Source organism: Erigeron canadensis, chromosome 6, assembly GCF_010389155.1.
Source record: "Erigeron canadensis isolate Cc75 chromosome 6, C_canadensis_v1, whole genome shotgun sequence".
Classification (NCBI taxonomy): domain Eukaryota; kingdom Viridiplantae; phylum Streptophyta; class Magnoliopsida; order Asterales; family Asteraceae; genus Erigeron; species Erigeron canadensis.
This window is the reverse complement of record NC_057766.1, coordinates 42,153,483-42,172,293: the sequence shown is the minus strand read 5'-3', so window position 1 is coordinate 42,172,293 and position 18,811 is coordinate 42,153,483. Positions and strand designations below refer to the sequence as shown.

Genomic DNA, 18,811 nt, shown 5'->3' with positions numbered 1-18,811 from the left:
TCTATGACCTATCACTCCTACCAGCTACCCCTTATGAATATCCTTAAGGACGAAGCCCGTACCGTATCCTTACATGTATAACTCACTAACTCGGGTTAGAAATTTTTTATTTTTATTTATTTTTTTAAATTTTTTTATAGATTGAATTAATTAAAAAAAGAATAAGAAAAGTGAAAAAAATAATGAAAGTTAAAAAAACAAGCTAAAAAAAAATAAAAAACGAACATTTTCTACCTTTTCTCCTTAAGAACCTTCTCTCTAGATCTCTACCCTATATATATATATATATATGTATATATGTAAAGGCTTTTTATTACAAGTATATATAATCCATTAAGTTACCTGCTGAATTCTAATAATTTTATATATATATATAAAGGCTTTTTATTACAAGTATACATAAGCCGAAGTTACCTGCTGAATTCTAATAATTTTACTATAAAACGGGTACGAAAACAATCTTGTTTCAAATATTAAACTTGTAATCCTAATGGAATTGCTTCCAAGGTTTTGCATTCAATTCCTAGACTTTCATCATTTGCTTCAAGATGTGATTCTCGTTTATATATGTATTTCTTTGATGCCCACAAGAAAGCTCCCATATTTGCTACTGAGATTAACAAAAGGAATCCATAATAGTAATCCAAATGTGAATCATTCAAGTTTTTCCCGATCCAACTCTTCTTTCCATTCCTACTCGTTACCTTGTCTACCATTGTCACCAAGAAACTGTTTAAGAAGTTGCCGACGCCAATTCCACTCGTGAAAAAAGTTGTTCCAAGGCTTTGTGTATCTTCGGGGGATTGGTCATAGAAGAATTCGAGCAATCCAATAGCATTAAACACATCAGCCACCCCTAGTAGAATGTATTGTGGCAATAGCCAGAAAATGGACATTGGGACAACTTCTTTAGGATCTAGAATATGGTTTGATTTGATGGATTTCATTCTTATAACTTCTACTACATAAGCAATTGCAATGGCTAGGATTTGAATTGCAAATCCAATCCCGATTCTTTGAAGCAGGGTGATTCCCCTAGGGTTCTTGGTTCTTTTACGCATTAAAGGCACAAAATACCTATCATACATTGGCACCGATACCAACATAGAAAGCGTAACAAAGCTCCCTAACGACGCTGCAGGTAACTGGAAGCTTGATCCAAGATGTCGGTCCAAAGTGGTGCCTTGTTTAACAAACAAGGTATTGATTTGTGCCCAAATAGTGCTAGGAATCAAGGTTACAAGCCATATCATCCCCATCCCTAGAACAAGCTTGACTCCTTCCACTTGAGTAATTGTGCATGGTGGCCTTACTGAGTTGCCAAGCTTCTCTTCTTTTAGTGCACCTTTGTCCAAGAACCTAGCATTAAAAATTGACATCAAATCAAATAACAATCGCTATTGTTTAAACCGTGTAAATATATCCAACCCCATTTAATTAATTTTTAAAATGAAAGTAATGTTTTTAGAATGTTTTGAAATAATATATACGGAGTCTCATAAAAACTAAAAGTAAATAGTACTATTATGATAGGAATATCCCTATGTTATTGAATCTTGAAAGAACATGACTAGTTAACCTTCCAATATAGGTGATATTGTCACTAGATACATCTGTTCCTGATGTTCCATGGGCCCAATTTAACATAAAGTTTAATGTCGTGGGCCCATTTTTGAATTGAATTTTGCAACAAACTACTGAGTCAGAGTCATCCACAACCCAAAAGGCTATTTAATATTTACGGCACTGACTGATCATTCAGAATTCCTAACTAGATAAGGACCTGGTTATGAAAAAACTTTTGGAAAAATTCATTAAAAAAAGTAACATTTTTATACAAAATTCTTAATAAAGGAAACCTATTTAGTTTTGGTTTTGGTTTATTAAAAGGATCATTCAGAATTCCTAACTAGATAAGGGAAACATATTTAGTTTTTCTAACTAGATAAGAACGTAGCATTTAATGGAAGGTTGACGTTAAAAACTAATGAGATCTTTTTAATAGACGAAAACTAAACAGGATCTCCTTGATAGGAATTTTGTGTAAATAAGATTACTTTTTTATGAATTTTCCCCAAAAACTTTCTACATATGACCCTCTTTTATGGATATTAAAAATTTATAATATGAAACCAAACCAAAACAAAATTATAAAAACATTGAGAAAAGAGGCTTGAATTTGCAATCTACAGTTTGTAAACTTTGCGGTGATAGAGAGGAAACAACGGACCATGTGTTGTTGCATTGTAGAGTGGCAAATGTAGTTTAAACACTAATCTATGCAAAGCGTTAATAGCTTGAACTACTCAGCTAAAAAGAAGATGATCATTCATGCAATCTTCTTACAAACAATATGGAGCATATGGCTTAAAAGGAACGAGAAAGTGTTTAACAACAAAGATACCTCTATTTTTAGAGTGGTGAAGGAGATAAAAGAGGCTTCCTACGAGTGTGCTCTCCATCGTGCAAAGCTTTCGGGTGTCTCGTGGAATAATTGGCGTAGTAGTAATCTAGACCTCTAGGAATAATACTATATATAAAAAAAGGAGGCAACTTTGTTGTGGTATATCTGTTCTTCTGATGTATTAACCTGTGGCTGCCTTAGCGACTTGCTAGGGGGCGTCCGGGAGTTATTGGTGTTTAATGAAAGTTCCATTTGCCGTTAAAAAAAATAATAAAAACATTGAGACATGTTATCTAGCTTTCAAACGAGTGTTATTTAAAGCAAAAGTCTAAAATGATATTCCCGCTGCAAGCTATTCTGAATTGTTGTGTTGTGGTGGTTGTATTCATTTTGAGTTTTGACAACAATATAATTCACATTTAGAATAATTACCATTGTACCGGATGTTTGACATTGTTTTTAATGTTACTTTTATTATTTAAAACTATGTTTTCGCAATGAATGTGATGGTATATCCTGTCTTTCTTTCTTCGCGTGTATCACTTTAAATGGACTAGTATGGTCCAATCCACAAGTTGTAGTCAGGACACCCTTGTTTTATGTAAAAGTTTGTTGCTAAAGTATTGACTTTTTGAAAACGATTTGGTTTGTTTTATTTTATGCGAGTATAGTTACAAAACTGGCAAGTACTCATGGGTCATATACCAAGGAGTATAACTTTCTAGATTTTTAAATTGAAGATTTAAGAAAATTTTAATTTTAGCAAGAATACATGGATGGAAGTGATAGTGTATTGTATCACATAACTTTCTGAAAATAAACTAATTAGAGAGCACGAACTACTTGATGAAATGGCGTGATACTTTTAAAGAATATATATAATCTTTTATAACTTATATATAAGTCGTCGTTATTGGATTTAAGATTATACATAAACTAAATTTTATTAATTTTTATTATATCATTGATCTAGAAAAGGACACATTTCCTCCAAAACCTGGCCCTATAGACTTTTAGTCGCCAATCAACAACTTAGTACATAAAATTTATTTATTCTATTTACGTTTATTTGTTTATTTACTCGCATAATATATGAGGAAAACACTAATCACATAAATTAAAGTACCTGAAAATTGGAGAATGGTAGATTTGACGTTTACGGCTATCCACATAGTGTTGTAAATCTAATTCGTGAAGCTCCGAAGGATCACGTGCTGGTTCATGGTGGCGATTGGCAAATGCTGCCCTGACAACATGAAAGAAATCTCTAGCGGGACTTTGTGTCCTCCTAATTTTATGCCTATACATAGGTGTACCAATGTAGAAAATAAGAAGGGACACAATAAGACCAATTGTTGGAATGCCATAGCCAAGACCCCAACCCAAGTTTTCTTGAATATAAACTAGACCAAGGGTGGCAATAAGTGCACCCATGAAGCTACTGAACATCCACCAGTTGAAAAAGGATACTTTTAGCCTTTTTTCACCCGGGTCAAAATCATCAAATTGATCAGCACCAAAAGTTGAAATATTAGGTTTGGTCCCACCTGCACCTATGGCTATAATATATAAAGATGAATAGAAAAATGCAATTTGAGAGGTAGTGGCTTTGTTGCATACTCCATTGTTGCATGTTGGCTTTAAACATTTCATTGAAACTGCCAATGTTAATAACACCATCCCCTTCATGAATAAAAAGTTAACTTACATTAGTTGCATAAAATTTTAACGGCGGATAAAAAATTTGGTAAATAATTTATATCATGTAAGAAGTGAGCTTCACCAAGCCTGACATACAAATTAAATGATGTGGTGATAAGTTTATGCATGCAATGATTGTTTATACCCTATAAAATGAATTGAGGTAGCCTATGTCTTAAGGTGCAAATGTCTATCTTGTTTGGATAGACTTAAATGTAAACTTTGAACTCAAAAAACCACCATTGAAGTTGACAAATCATGCAATTTGTTGGGGACTTAATTATGGTTGGTCATTGAGAAATATAAGCCAAGAGTTTTCTTCTTCTTAATGATTTGCTTAATCTTTAGCTCATTGAAAAATAATGGACCAAATCACATACAACAAAGCAACATAGCTATGAATCGATATCATCATCTCACAAACATAAAAGAGCTGATCGATTTTGTTTTTAACAATCTAGTACACATCGACTACACAAATATAATAAACATATATTGTTAATTTGCTATATATATATACAAACATACCAACACATAGATGAGTGAGGACAAGGTGAAAGTCCAGAAACGACCCAAATATGAATCAGCAATATATGCACCAAGAATTGGAGTCATCCATACCGCTCCTGACCAATTATTCACATTCCTAACAGATGAAACTGTGTCTTCGTGTAATTGTGTTGTCAAATATACCACCAGGTTTGACGCCACACCGTAAAATGCCATTCTCTCAAATGCTTCATACCCTTTTTCAAAGTTAAAAACAAAAGAAGAAATAAATTCACAATCTTGCTTAAGTTTTTAGGACCAACTTGGATATGAATCATATCATCATAATCTTGAAATGGAAATATAAAATCAAGAAAAGGGTGTTGTTACCAACTAAAAAGGCACAAGCTTTCCATTTGCCAGTTTTGGAAGAAAGCACGGGTTGCCTGCGAAGATTGACTGTGCCATCTTGTGTGTATCCTTTTTCTTCCATTTTTGAAGCTTACACATGAGAGAAAAATAGAGGCAAGTAATCCTATAAATAGACCTTTGTTTATGTTTTCTTGCTATTTTACCAACATAGCCTTTTGTCTAGTGGCCTATTTTCAGGGTATTTAAAATAAAGGATAAGTCCACTCAACTTAAATATGGACAAAATATGCACCATGCCCTTTCTGTGAAAAATATTGAAGGGTAAAGTTATGGGTTTTTTTAGACAAACTAAACTAAAAAATCGAACTAGACAATAAAAAATTCCAGATAAGAAAGAGATCCATGTTTCTTTGGCTATGATATCCATGGCCTAACCGACATTCCGGTGATCATTGACTAAATGGTTGTTCCAAAATGTTTATCCAGTGAGTTCGAATTCAGGTCTTGTTCGAGACCATCTTGACGTGTTATCACTAGGTAGCTAGGTCACCTTGAAGGTGGTTAAAATAAAACTTTTACTTTCATTCAAGATGACCAAAATATTTGCCTTGATTATCCTAAAAGTTGTTTATCATTTGAAAATTAATTTTACTTTATTCCAATCAACATAAATTGATGCACCTACACACAAAAATAGTCATTCAAGTACTTGGCAGGGAAACCCTTGCTTGAACATAATATGACAAATACAAATCTGTTCGTTCATTCGTTCGATGTTCAATTTAAATCAACTTGCAAATTACTGAATGTTCTTTTAAAGAAAACAAAATACCCTTTTACTGTTTTACGCAAGCAATTTGGGATTTATTTTTTCAACATAATAAGGTATTCAAGAAAATGTGCATTACCCAAAGAGCCAATACCTAGGAACTACAGTAAGGACTATGGAGTATCGCACTCAAAGGACCCTCCAAAATTAAATTAAATACAGAAATAACACTGATCATGTATTGTGGTCAACCTGCAAACAAGTTTTTAGTCTACAACCAAACATCAAAATGCATATTCTAATTACATCATAGATTCCACTTTTGAAAAACCAACAAAATCTCACATTGCCCATTACGAGAGGGTGTTGTATTCTTTTATGTGATTGGCCAATACAATACAAAGAATAAGCTTATATGATTGGTTTAAAACGTAAAACTGTTTAAAATGGGTAGAGGATAGTGCACACTGCACCAATCCAACTTACATCTTAATCACATTTTTAGTAAAATATTTGATTGTGCTTCACATTGAACTTATCCCAAATCTATTGGAGAAAACTATTCATATTGTCACCTTTTTTAATGAGATAGGATTGCACACACCTTTTTAAAGGGCGTCTCTTTGTTGAAGCATTAGATCATTAAGGGCTATATACAATAATTCATTCCACTGTGATCAGACTAACTGTGAGCTAAGAGAAGATGAACTATTTGATTAGTATGTTACGCCTATTAGTTATTTCACTGATTTATATCAAGTATAAGTGAAAAAAACAGGTTGACAAGTTGTATGACGGTTAAGTGTTATAAGAACCAACTCATCCACCTAATAAATTACTTGCCTCTATGGCTCTATATCATATACGTGATGTAAAACTGAAAAGAAACAAGCAGTAAAACATATATGACCATATGGGTATGATCAGTAGTCAAAGTATAACTCATCATTAGTAATACACCAATTACAGAAATAAACTAGATAAGAGTTCCAAGGACAAAAAGAGGGATTTTTCTAGTTAGGAACTTAGGATTTGTCAAGGGACAATTGATTTTCTAATGTGAAAGGGAAACTCGTTAATTTGCTGAAATGTGAAAGGTATTGGCCCATGGAATAGCCAATAAAAGATGCCAAAACTAATTTCAACATGCATGTTGTTTATGTTGTTGGTTGCCCCCCTCTATTTGTGGTCCGAAGTTCTAATGCAAGGAGCAGAGATTCGAGTCATATACATAACTTGGCACATCGTTACTCTACATTTAATGCGAACTTAAGATTCTTTTCGTTACCAGCTATCAACCTTCGTGAGAAACCGCCTATCCTAGTTCCACATTTCCACTTCCGAAGAGTTATTGATTTCTTGATACTCAACAATATGAAAATTAGAATAAAATACTTACTACAATACTTGAAAAATCTGCAAGTCGGGCGTAGGAGTGACAGATTATTTACTAGACCAAATTGCTCTATAATACTAATCTACTCCGTAATAGGAGCTTCATTATATTAAAAGAAACAACTACCTATGATTAAGAAGTGAAAACAAAGTGCTAAAGTCTTTTCACACCAATATAGAAATGATAATAGACTCAAATGTTACTAGACAATGATATCAATTCAAACTAAACAATAATGACAAAAAGGTATTCTAATCGACTAAAAAATTAAGGATGCAAAGATTTCCATAATTCAGGGGCAATAGTAACATCAACCAGAATGAAACAAAACCTAGCCAAGTCCAAACTCCAAACTAGGTCCATGAGTTAGGCATCTCTAGTGACCTTTCAACAAGTCCTTACCATTAATAATAACCAAAAGATCAACATCCCACTTGTTTATGTCCCACTCTGCAATTAGATAATACTATATACAGGTCCTACTGTATTACGTCCTATATTTGTTATATAAGTTGTGTCTTAATGAATCAAGAACAAACTGTATCATGGTTATATTAGCTCCAAATTTAGTTTCAGGGACTATTTAGGATTATCAAATTTACTTTACATGGACATCCATTGACATTTTCTATTATAGACAAGGAATATTGCTTCAGACTACATCATCATTCTTACTTTTGAATTCACTGCATCACCAAGTGCCAAAACTACCCTACAAAGGATTTCATTAGACAAGTTTTATGCACTCAATTATAAGGAGTAGGCAATTTTCCTCCCTATCATGTGCAAGCTATTGCAAGTTGTGCAAAATATCAGTATGCCTTTCAGTTGCATAAGATAAGGTTCTAAAGCGTTAGGATTCCTAAATTCCCGTATTAGCTCAAACAGCACAACACATCAATGTCTCTGGTTTCTCTTCACATTATAAAATGAAAAGTTCAGAACACAGGGTGTTAGGTAAGTTTATCCAATTTATGTTACAACCTCCTACAACTGAAGGAAAAATTTATCCACTAACCTCGATGAAAACCAAAACTAGCCTAAAGAGTTACAGACAAAAACTACAATGAACACAGTCCACTAAAGAACTAAACCAAAGTGCCCACTAAACTGAAAGTCACTAAAGATAAAAGGACACTATTTTGAGATAATTCTCTAAGGAAGATATCAATTCACAACTACTCATCATATTTGATCATAATATAAAGCTGTTTATTCAGATTGATCTACAATAGATACATCTCTCTAAAAAAATTCTCTAAAGCCCAAGAAAACAAAATACAGTAACATATAGGCGTATAACTTGCTGGTCATATATATCAAATTGGTAGATGTTCAGGTATATTTTGACATGTGAAAGTGTGAATATACAACACACTGAGATGAGTAAGATGCACTACCTAGATTAAGAGATCATTCCTCATACACTGAAACTTGCTCCACTTCTTCCACTTGTAGTCTATACTCATCGATCTCTTTAAAGTAAGCCCTTTGTTGGTCAATAAAATCATACGGCATTACAAATTTTCTGGAACTTCCCTTAGATAACACTTTCTTTTTCTGTATAAAAAAGACCATTCAGAATCTTTAGGTATTTGAGAATAAAATTGATTTAAATTGGCATTATATATATGCTCACAAGCTTTCGTTCGTATCTTTAGCACACTTTTAAGTTTTATGTTGAATTGGTATTAGTAAGAATCATGATGCAAGACAACTATAATACTAGTAACAAATATTGTGTCATGGAAACATGTCAAATATTTCATATATGCAAACCTTATTTTTTGGAAAAGGATCTGTTGATGGCTTAGACTGCAATGCTTCTTTTGCTCCATCAAATTCATTCCTACACAAACACAAGAAACACATGGATTGTTGGTAATTACTCGGACGTACTTGCATATAGGTTACATTCTATCGTCCTGTGTTTGCCACAAATTTAATGCAATTGACAAAAACTCATTGATGTAATCAACTGATTGAGCTTATCTTGATCTTTTATGTAGAGTCAACAACACATTTGCAGTATTGCATATTTTCCCATGTCTTTATGGGTCAATGTTGCCGTATTGCATATTTTCCCCTGTCTGTACAGGTCAATATATGCTTGTGTGAGTACGTAGAAAGAAATACCGACCTGTTGCATTTGGTCCTGAATGGAGGAGCAGAATTGATGGGGGTAACAACTTCAACTTCTTTTTCTTTGCATTGCTTAAAAACTTCAACAACCGCCTTCTTGTTATCTTTTAACTTCATCCCAAATAAAGCATCCATGTTGATAGTATTCTCCATTCGACCAAAACTACGTTGAACAGATAATCCCTTGCCATTATCATCCGTCATACCAGTACAATGAGATACAAAAACACCCTTTTTGGTGTTTTTTACAACATTCTTCACATGAGCAAAACCGAGCGGCGGAACAATAGGTTTCCCCTCATCAGATACCTTAATTCCAGGAACTATCACACGGACACCCTTAATTGATCTCTCTATACCATTCTTCGTTTTCTCGACATTAGTAACAACCTTATTCTGGCTCCTAGTTGTCCGCATTGTCTGTCTTCGAGGATGATTCTGGTCACCAACCCAATCATCTATGTACGTATATTCGATACAAACACATTATAACAAATTTACTTAATACTCTTATATACTCGTGTATATTTAATCTAATTTAATTTTAAAAAAATTAATAATCACGCAATAAATAAAAACAAACGCAACTGCTAAGCAGAATATTCTAAAATTATACAAAAGAACATATTGATAACTATTACAGTAATTAATATAATTAAATAAAAATAAAAAGTAATGAGCAAACAGAGTTATATATATTCAGATTTCAATATGAATTAAACCCTAAATATCAAAGAAAGAAAGAGTACCGGAAGTGGGAGTTGGAGGTACGGGATGAAAACGGGTTTGGGTGGTGGATCCGGCACTGGAATCGGGCATGGAGGGTTTTCTCTTAATCGATAATAATGATTTCTTCATCACCATTTTTGCCTTTTTTTTTCATTCAGAATTTATTATTTTCCCCCTATTTCTATATATTTTCCACTTCAATAAATAAGTTGTAATTGGCGGGAACCTGAATCACAGGGCGATGGGAAATTTGGAACATATGACTCGATCAAAGGATTGGCATGATTGAAATAAGTTTTGGGCGTTTGACTTGGGAGAGGTCAAAGCCTTAGCCATTAATTCGTTTTCATGTTTAATGACATACGGCTTGATGAGGGTTTTTTTTTTTCGGTAGAATTAAGTCAGATAGGAGCTCGTGTACCTGAAATAGTGATCACATTGTGCACACCTTTGGTGTTTTGTACAAAAGAATCAAATAGAATGAAAATGTAATAGAGAATAAATATAGTAGGAAAAAGAATGAGTATTTGAAAAGAAAATAGATTTCGTCGTTTAGTACAAACAGAGAATAAATATATGAAAAATACAAAATTTTAAATAAATATTAAATTCAATACATATAACATCATTAAAACAAAAAAAAACATATTTTTTTTCCATTCTCATCCATTCTCTACAATTTACAAAGAATGGAAAGAATGGATATGATTGTCACTTCTCGATTCTCTTTTTCATTCTCTATTGCAACCAAACATGAGAAGTCTTTTACATTTTTTTTTCCACCATTTCCATTCCATTGTACCAAACACCCCTTTTAGTAATGTAAAGGTTACTTTCCGAGTACTTTGACATTATCTTATCTAGCTCTTAAAAAGAACGTATACTATGTTACTTGAACCATAACATGTGATTATGTGAACAACTTTATATTGTTAGAAACGGAAAAGAGTAAGTGATTCTTAGTGTTGAGGACACGTGTCAACTTTTGTATGATTTAGTTTTATTCTCAAGCTTGAATAATTGAGTTCATATATCGTCGATCTTTGCTTAAACAAATAATCATATACGCTTGCCTTGGATATATTTGAGGCAATGTGTATAAAAAATAAAAGAGTTAATTACAGAAATCGTCCCTGTCGTGGACCATCACTTGCAGGTTTCGTCCCTAACTTTCAAAAATTACAGTTTTAGTCCAAAATATTTTGCTCCGTAAACACTTTTGGTCCTGACTACTAACGTCCATTTAAAAACCCATCATGTGACATGTAGATGATGGGTACATTAGTCATTTCATCAACAAAAAGACCAGAACTGTAATTAACCTTCTCATATATATCGTCATCATCTCAATCTAAATTTGTATTTAAACAAGATAAAATCAACTCAATTCCAATAAACAAAATCAACTAAAAATGAGTTTATATTTGGTATTATGGTTTTTTCCTCTTTTACTAACTTGTCTTCGTCTTCCCCTCTCTCTTTCCCTCTTTCTGATCAAATTCAAGGAACAAAGAAAAAAAACTTGTTTTTCTCTCCACCCTTTTTGACTTTTACCTACAAAAGAGAAAGAATACCCCATAAAAAGACACCCACAAACACAGTCGAGAACCACGGCAGGAACTTTCTTCTTCTGGTTAAACAATACACACACACACATATATATAAACGAGATCTAATACTTCTTGTTGACGTAGTTCCGATTCAACAGAGTACTGATGGTGGAATGGTGATGTAGATATATATATACCGATATCTATATCTATAACTTGTTAGTTGTTTTTTTGATTTTATAACAGTAGTACATCATTTTTTTTACATATATATATATATATTTTTTTTATTTTAGATATCAATCAAAGATATATGTGTTGATAAAAATGAATATTGGGGATGGTAGTTTTTGATATGTTTTGATGTTTTCAGATCTATGTGTATATGAATTTGGTATTTTCGGATTTATGCGTAATGAATTTACTTTTAGATTTGTGGATCTTGAGTATGTATAATAGAATTTATATTAATTTGGTGTCCCAAAATTTGGTGTTCCCAGATTTGATTTGTGTGTATATGGAATGTATATAAATAATTCATCATACTTGATTTAACTTAAAAGTGATTTATATGATTGTGATTTGGGTAGAGTTTGGTTTGATTTTGTTTATTTATTGAAATGTATATGAATTTATGAGACTCAGATGATGATGATGATGATATATATGAAAAAGTTAATTACAGTTTTGGTCCCTTTGTTAATGAAATGACTAATGTACCTATCATGTGCATGTCACATGGTGGGTTTTTAAACGGACGTTGGTAGTAAGGACCAAAAGTGTTGACGGAACAAAGTATTTTGCACTAAAACTATAATTTTTGAAAGTTAGGGACGAAACCTGCAAGTAATGGTCCACAACATGAACGATTTCTATAATTAACTCAAAATAAAATTATTAAAGTTGGAAGTTGGAACCAAGGTATCGTACCCATGGTCGGTACTCGGGAGTGCGTCAATGAGATAAGTGGGGGACAATCTATTTTTTCTACAGATAAAGTGGGCCTGCACCTAACTTTGAAGCCCAAAACTATTGGCTTCTCTCCAAGTTTTATACTCGTACCTTTATTAAGTGTTCACGGTCCAAGAACCGGACCGAACATGTAATAAACCGGACCGGACTGAAAACCGAATTAGTGCAAAATGTAGGACCGAGAACCGGACATGATAAGAAGGTTCGGTTCATGTTCGGTTTGTATTTGGTTTCCCGGTTCACATGTTTGGACCGAGACCGAGATGAAGGCCCACTGTGATACGATGTAATACTTTATAGTAACATTTGACTAACTAGTTTGTATTTGGAACTAATAGTATATGAAACAAATACATATATCATGACGCATAAAATTTGTCATTTCACTAAATAATCATTTAGTTTCTTACTATAAAATGATATACTCATATACACAGTAGTACCTAAATAACGCTTAACTATTAACAAAAGTGTTAAAAGTCTATGCTTAAGGGGAGTATTAATTTTGTACAAATCTTAGTCATGAATGAATGGAAAATCATAAAGTAATAATGGAATTATGCAATAGAATATTAAAAGCTTATTGTACTGAATTTGAGTACAGTTGATATGAAGCTACTGCTTGGTAGAGTGCTAGAGTTTACCTGTTGACGAGACTGATAGAAAGTTGGTTTCGTATATGATGATTTATTTAAGAATAAAAATCATATTATATAAATTATGTATAAGAGGATGATTATTTGCCAAATATATGCTAAAAAAGGAAGTTAGATACCAGCTTAAACTTATATTTGCATATCTGACCTCGGTCCGGTTTTGAACATGGATTTTGTCGGGTAATACACGGACCGAACCGAGACCCGAGTTGCATGAATCTAAAGGACCGCGGACCGGACCGAAGTCCTCAGTCATGTTCGGTTTCGGTCCAATGTCGGGTCGGTTCCTCGGTTTTTTCGGTTTGAACTGCAATATGAACACCCCTAGTTATTAGCATTGTATTTCATAACCTGTGTTCAGATTAGAATAAACTTTATTTATAGAATCAATTCAACAAACCTATATAGGATAGTCTGGTAGTAAAATTGACAGTTTAAAAAGGCTTTTTGTATTATATGGAAAAATATTGACGCTGAGATTTTTTGGTAAAAGACAACAAAACCAACAGCTATATGTATATTAATGCTTTCACGACTCAACTGGACCAACCCGATCGAATCAAAAACTAGGACTAAGGGAGGTCCAGTCATAGATGTTAAAATTTAAAAGGATGATATTGATACCACAATAATAATTAATAGATTTATTACATATGTGTTTCATCTACCAATATATATATATATATATATATATAACAAGTTCTTAAATTCTTTTATGGAGAAACAAGGACCGTTAGATGAATTCAAACTTTTAATTACAACTCTTAGATCTAAATAATAGTACCATTACCAAATTTAATATTAAGTAAACACAACATTAGTCCATCTACTTTGGATAATTTACACTTTTTTGTTTTCCATCACTAATTTACAGTTTCCACCATTAATATTTAATCACTAATATTAAGAAAACACAATATTAGTCCTTGTATTTGAAATAATTAAATTTTGTATACTTAATAAAGTATGTATATACCTAGGAAGCCATAGATCGATCGATCAGTGTAATGTGTAAACATAATGAACTAATATATATACTCATGCATGTATGAGTTTATATTGTAACCGTATTATTAAGTTATCAAATCGTTTACAATTATATTATATACATTAAAAGTCTTTTAGATTATCCGACTATTATTTAACTAATATAGATAACTATTAATTTATTAATAAAAGAAAAAGCATGTCATTCACTATATATACTAAATACTAGATCAAACTCGTATGTTATGCGGGATAATTGAGAACAAAAATATAAAAACAATAATTGATAGTTACATTATTATTCATAGTTATGGTAATATAAAGAACTATCAGATTACGACTGATAAAAAAAATAAAATTATAATTTATGAATATATTATATACGCTAAGTATAAAAGCAAGACTAATGAAACATAAATATTTAAATCATAAAAGTCTTTCTCATGACATATAATTATTAAATATAATATAATAAATACTTTTCAAAAAATAAACATAATATAATAAACAATCTTATTTGATAAAAGATAATTATCATTGAATTAATTAAAAAAAAAAAGTAGTATAATGTATATAATCTTTGTACTTATATATAAAATGGAAAATTAAATATTAATGATTAGGATTATGATTAATGATTATGATCAAAATTGATGATTAAAATTGTACATGGTAACATAGATATAACAATTTAAATGGAAAATATGGCACTTCTTTAAAAATCTAATGTGACAAAAAAACTAAAAATGTCACCTATAAACTATCATCTCTTAGTTACATAAAGAAATTGAATACATGGTATATAATCATAAATACATAATGAGTTTGAATTTTTCATTACACGCCTTAAATTTTTTATTAACTTAGTTTAATTTCGTACGCATATTTAAATTTCAATGCAAGAACAATTACCTTTTATATATTGACAAAATATTATAAGAAAAAAAAATAAAAAAAGCCATTTTTGATGCAAATAAAACTTTATATAACAATACAATTGTATTTTAACATGTTTTATCTATAATTAATAATTATGTTATTCTTAAAACTTATTGTGTTTATTTCGCGTATTTATATTGTCTCATGTAATATACAGAAAATATAATTTTACTTTTATATATACAAAAATACGATTTTCTTAAATAATTATTAACCAAGTGAAATATTTTATTTCATTTAATTAACATTTGCTTATGTTGTTGATCCTATCAAATTGAAAAACTTATTACTTGACACTTTTTAATAAGTTATTCATTATATGTTTTTCCTAATAAATCTGAATGACAACGAGATATTTGTGATGACATGGATAAATAATAACTTTTAGCATTGAAAAATTTATTTAATTAGTAAGACTTAATGAGCAACAAAACAAGTGTTGTGAAATTATCAAGGTCAAAAAAACAAATGTTAATAAAGTGAAATTGAATATTTTAATTTGTTAACTGTTAATTAAGAAAATAGTATTTTAGATATATATAAGTATAAAAATATATTTACCTGCGTATTACGCGGGACAATAATCTAATTTAATCAAATAATAATGTGTTATAAAAGTTGTATTGAGTGGTAAATAAATTAAGATTTGACTATTTGTCATACTAATATCACTTCTCTATAGATTATGATGAATTATATACCTAATAATCACGACATAGTTATTCTGGAATTGAAAATTCAAATAAAAACCAATTGCATGACACATACCACTTTAGTTATAGTTTCTAGGCCGGTGATAGGTTAGACCGATCAATCCAAAGTTCAAACCTCATATTGTACGGATAAAATGTTGTAGAGTGTAGACGTGTAACCTTAGATAAAAAAATTTTAAAAGTTTTAACAGCAAGCTTACATAAATGATAAACAAATGAATTAATTTTTATTCTCGGAAAGGAGTATTATGATAAAATTGTTGATATTTTAATTTAATTTTACATGAAAATGCTATATTCTTTAAAGAAGACAAACTTTGGAGAACATCTTTGGTGTAAATATGTAAAAAATCAAACCCGAGGATCTTATCAAGTTTCAAGTTTGAACCACTTCCCCCCGTTATTTCTTTCCTTGTACCTGAAGTTCAGAAACTACCGATAGTTAAAAACTTATCAAAGTTGAAGGGTCGAACTTGAATTACATCAAGTATCAAAGAAGTTCTGAAGTTTGAAACCAGAAAAAAATTGTCCTTTATTGTTACCGGTTTTTGCCACACTTCACTCTAGTACAAGAATTTCAGGTGGTTAGGATAAAAAGGTGAAAAGAGAAAAACAGTGGGCCAAAAAACCCAATCCCTATATATTTAATATTTTAATTTAATTATTTATCACCCCTATATATATCAACCCACTCCATACTTTACATTCATCCTCAAAACAATAATTTAACTCAACAATTTCAACACAAAAATATCTAATGGAAGGCTTACAATCTTGGGTCTCAAAGCACAAGCTCGCAAGCATTGGTTAGTTACTTTACTTTCTTTTTTTCTTTTTTTTTTTAAGAAAAAAAAAATATTTCGAATGTCTTATTAAACCATCGAACTTAATCACTGACTTCTTAATTATTACCTTATAGGAACAATATGGGCAACCACTGTTGGAGCATCAATGGCTTACACAAGTTCTAAGACGGCTCCATTAAAGCCGAGTCTTAGGCTTATTCATGCTAGGTACGTACGTACGTTGCTAATTAAATTACTTTCAGCCTCGATATTTTTTCATCTTGTGCACCTTTGAATTTGTGTTCGTTTTGTCAAACATTGTTTTTTATCTTGTTTATACTAACACCAAAGTTTTAAATTTCACAAAATATCAAGTTAATTTCATAATTAACTCTTTTTTTAAGTACAGTCATATATTAAGAGATAAATGAAAATGTTCAAAAGTTATTATACGATGGTTACACTACAAACTTCATGTTTTAAATGAATGTTTATCTATCGAATATATAAGTGCTAATAAACCCGCTATACGAGTATTATATACAGTATATTAATAATTGGTCTCGTAGTGGTATTAATGTTTTGGTTTTGGCCTTGTAGGATGCATGCACAAGCTTTGACATTGATCGTGTTATCTGGGGCGGCGCTGTACCACCATCGTGAGAAGATGGCAACTGATCACCACAGCCATCGAAACTAGAGACTAACGTAACTAAGGTCGAATTTTCAGAAGAAATTAATATGTGATATTGATCTTTTGATCAAATCAATTAAGCTGAAGAGGATGGTCACTATATATCTTGGCATCAAAGTCTGCTATATATAAATATATATAGTTTCTAAATAATGCACCCAAATATTTCCTAATTTCTTCGTAAATTATATTATATAACTACTGTATCATATAAAATACCATGTTTTGTCATCCTCATTCCTTTGCCGGAATTTATATCAAAATTTGATTTATGCTACTTAATAGGCATATATGTATTTGAGGCTGTGACTTATAAACTCTTTTTGAGAATAACAACTGATCGAAATATTTTATCCTGTGCACATATAAAAAAAAACACGAAAATCAATCATTATAAGAGTTGGTTACCGTTACCTCAAGCACGGTTTTTCAACTTTGTTTTACGTAATCTTCCCTATTATAAATTACAATCCCCGTTGAATGTTATGTTTTTTGGAGACGAAAAAAGTCCAACTTATACCCTTATTTTTTCAAATTTCATTTCACATTTTTAGCATATATCAATCTCATGTTTCTATAAACAAATTAGCAACCTATTAATGATAAAATTGGCACCATATCTATATCAATCTCATATCTATATTATATTATAAAGCAGATTTTCTCTAAATTTTCAACATTAAACTTAAATTTTCAGTATTGATTTTAAATACCTCTCCAAAATGCATCTCATATCTATTTTATATTCACCTAAATAACTATAGCACTCTTTCTCTCTCCTAAAATCTCAACCAATCATTTTTTTTTTCTCTTTCATAAATCATTTTATTTTTTCTAATTCATTCAAAATCTTTTATCTCAAAAACCGTACATCGATAAATTATAAAAATTATATGGATGTTCTTAAAGTTTCATGCTCGTTCATTAGAGTGGTCATTTAATACACTTTCGACGAATTTTTAAATCTGAGGGCGGAGCCTGTCAGGTAGATCACCCCATCACCGCCACTGCCGCTATTACATCACCACCCCTCCATCACCGCCGAAATGCACGAGTACCATTCTCGTAGTGTATTAATACCAAGACACTTACATTTTCATCTACCACAACACATTATCATCGCAACGTACGAATACCATACTAATGTTAGTTAGACATAAATTTCTTTAAGTTAAACAGAACAAGGCGCTTTGGATCCGTGCAAGTGGCTGGCGTTGATGAAATGATCTAATTCAGTTAGATCAATTTGACAATTTTTATTGAAATGTGATGTTATTTTCTGGGCCGCTGTACATGGGCTACTCAAATGTATTTTTAGCTGCCCATTACTTAAGAACTTAACCATATCGGCCCCTTTAATTTTGTAAGAATCAAGCTCATCATTCTGTTTCAATTTCAATTGAATTGAACAAATATGCAATGTGCACCATCCTAGTATCCTATTCCTATCATGTAAATGTAACAACCGTGACTTTTGACCCGTTGACTATTTGTGCAACTTGGCTAACAATTT

General features: G+C 31.4%; 2 protein-coding genes across 2 annotated transcripts; both read right to left on the bottom strand.

Moving 5' to 3' along the window:
* Positions 1-338: 338 nt before the first annotated feature.
* Positions 339-5,564, bottom strand: LOC122605228 (protein NRT1/ PTR FAMILY 5.1). Its single transcript, XM_043778136.1, has 4 exons — positions 4,985-5,564; positions 4,634-4,851; positions 3,531-4,087; positions 339-1,359 (listed from the first exon to the last, which is right to left on the bottom strand). Exons 1-4 carry the CDS (start codon positions 5,085-5,087, stop codon positions 474-476), a joined length of 1,764 nt encoding a protein of 587 aa, XP_043634071.1. The 5' UTR covers positions 5,088-5,564; the 3' UTR covers positions 339-473.
* A 2,738-nt stretch (positions 5,565-8,302) lies between these two features.
* LOC122605377 lies at positions 8,303-10,404 on the bottom strand. The gene is made up of 4 exons (XM_043778313.1): positions 10,023-10,404; positions 9,272-9,731; positions 8,911-8,980; positions 8,303-8,691 (listed from the first exon to the last, which is right to left on the bottom strand). The coding sequence occupies exons 1-4, from the start codon at positions 10,135-10,137 to the stop codon at positions 8,545-8,547; spliced, it is 792 nt and encodes a 263-aa protein (XP_043634248.1). The 5' UTR covers positions 10,138-10,404; the 3' UTR covers positions 8,303-8,544.
* Between the last annotated feature and the right edge of the window lie 8,407 nt (positions 10,405-18,811).

Bases quoted from the DNA above. Each gene is read 5' to 3' on its own strand.
- LOC122605228 (XM_043778136.1), bottom strand. From the start codon at position 5,087: ATGGAAGAAAAAGGATACACACAAGATGGCACAGTCAATCTTCGCAGG. The intron at 4,852-4,984 runs GTAACAACACCC...ACTTTGAAAAAG, and splicing joins AGCTTGTGCCTTTTTAGTTG to GGTATGAAGCATTTGAGAGA. The intron at 4,088-4,633 runs GTATGTTTGTAT...TTATTCATGAAG, and splicing joins CCTCACTCATCTATGTGTTG to GGGATGGTGTTATTAACATT.
- LOC122605377 (XM_043778313.1), bottom strand. From the start codon at position 10,137: ATGGTGATGAAGAAATCATTATTATCGATTAAGAGAAAACCCTCCATG. The intron at 9,732-10,022 runs GTACTCTTTCTT...ATACGTACATAG, and splicing joins ACCTCCAACTCCCACTTCCG to ATGATTGGGTTGGTGACCAG. The intron at 8,981-9,271 runs GTCGGTATTTCT...GTGTTTGTGTAG, and splicing joins TTCAGGACCAAATGCAACAG to GAATGAATTTGATGGAGCAA.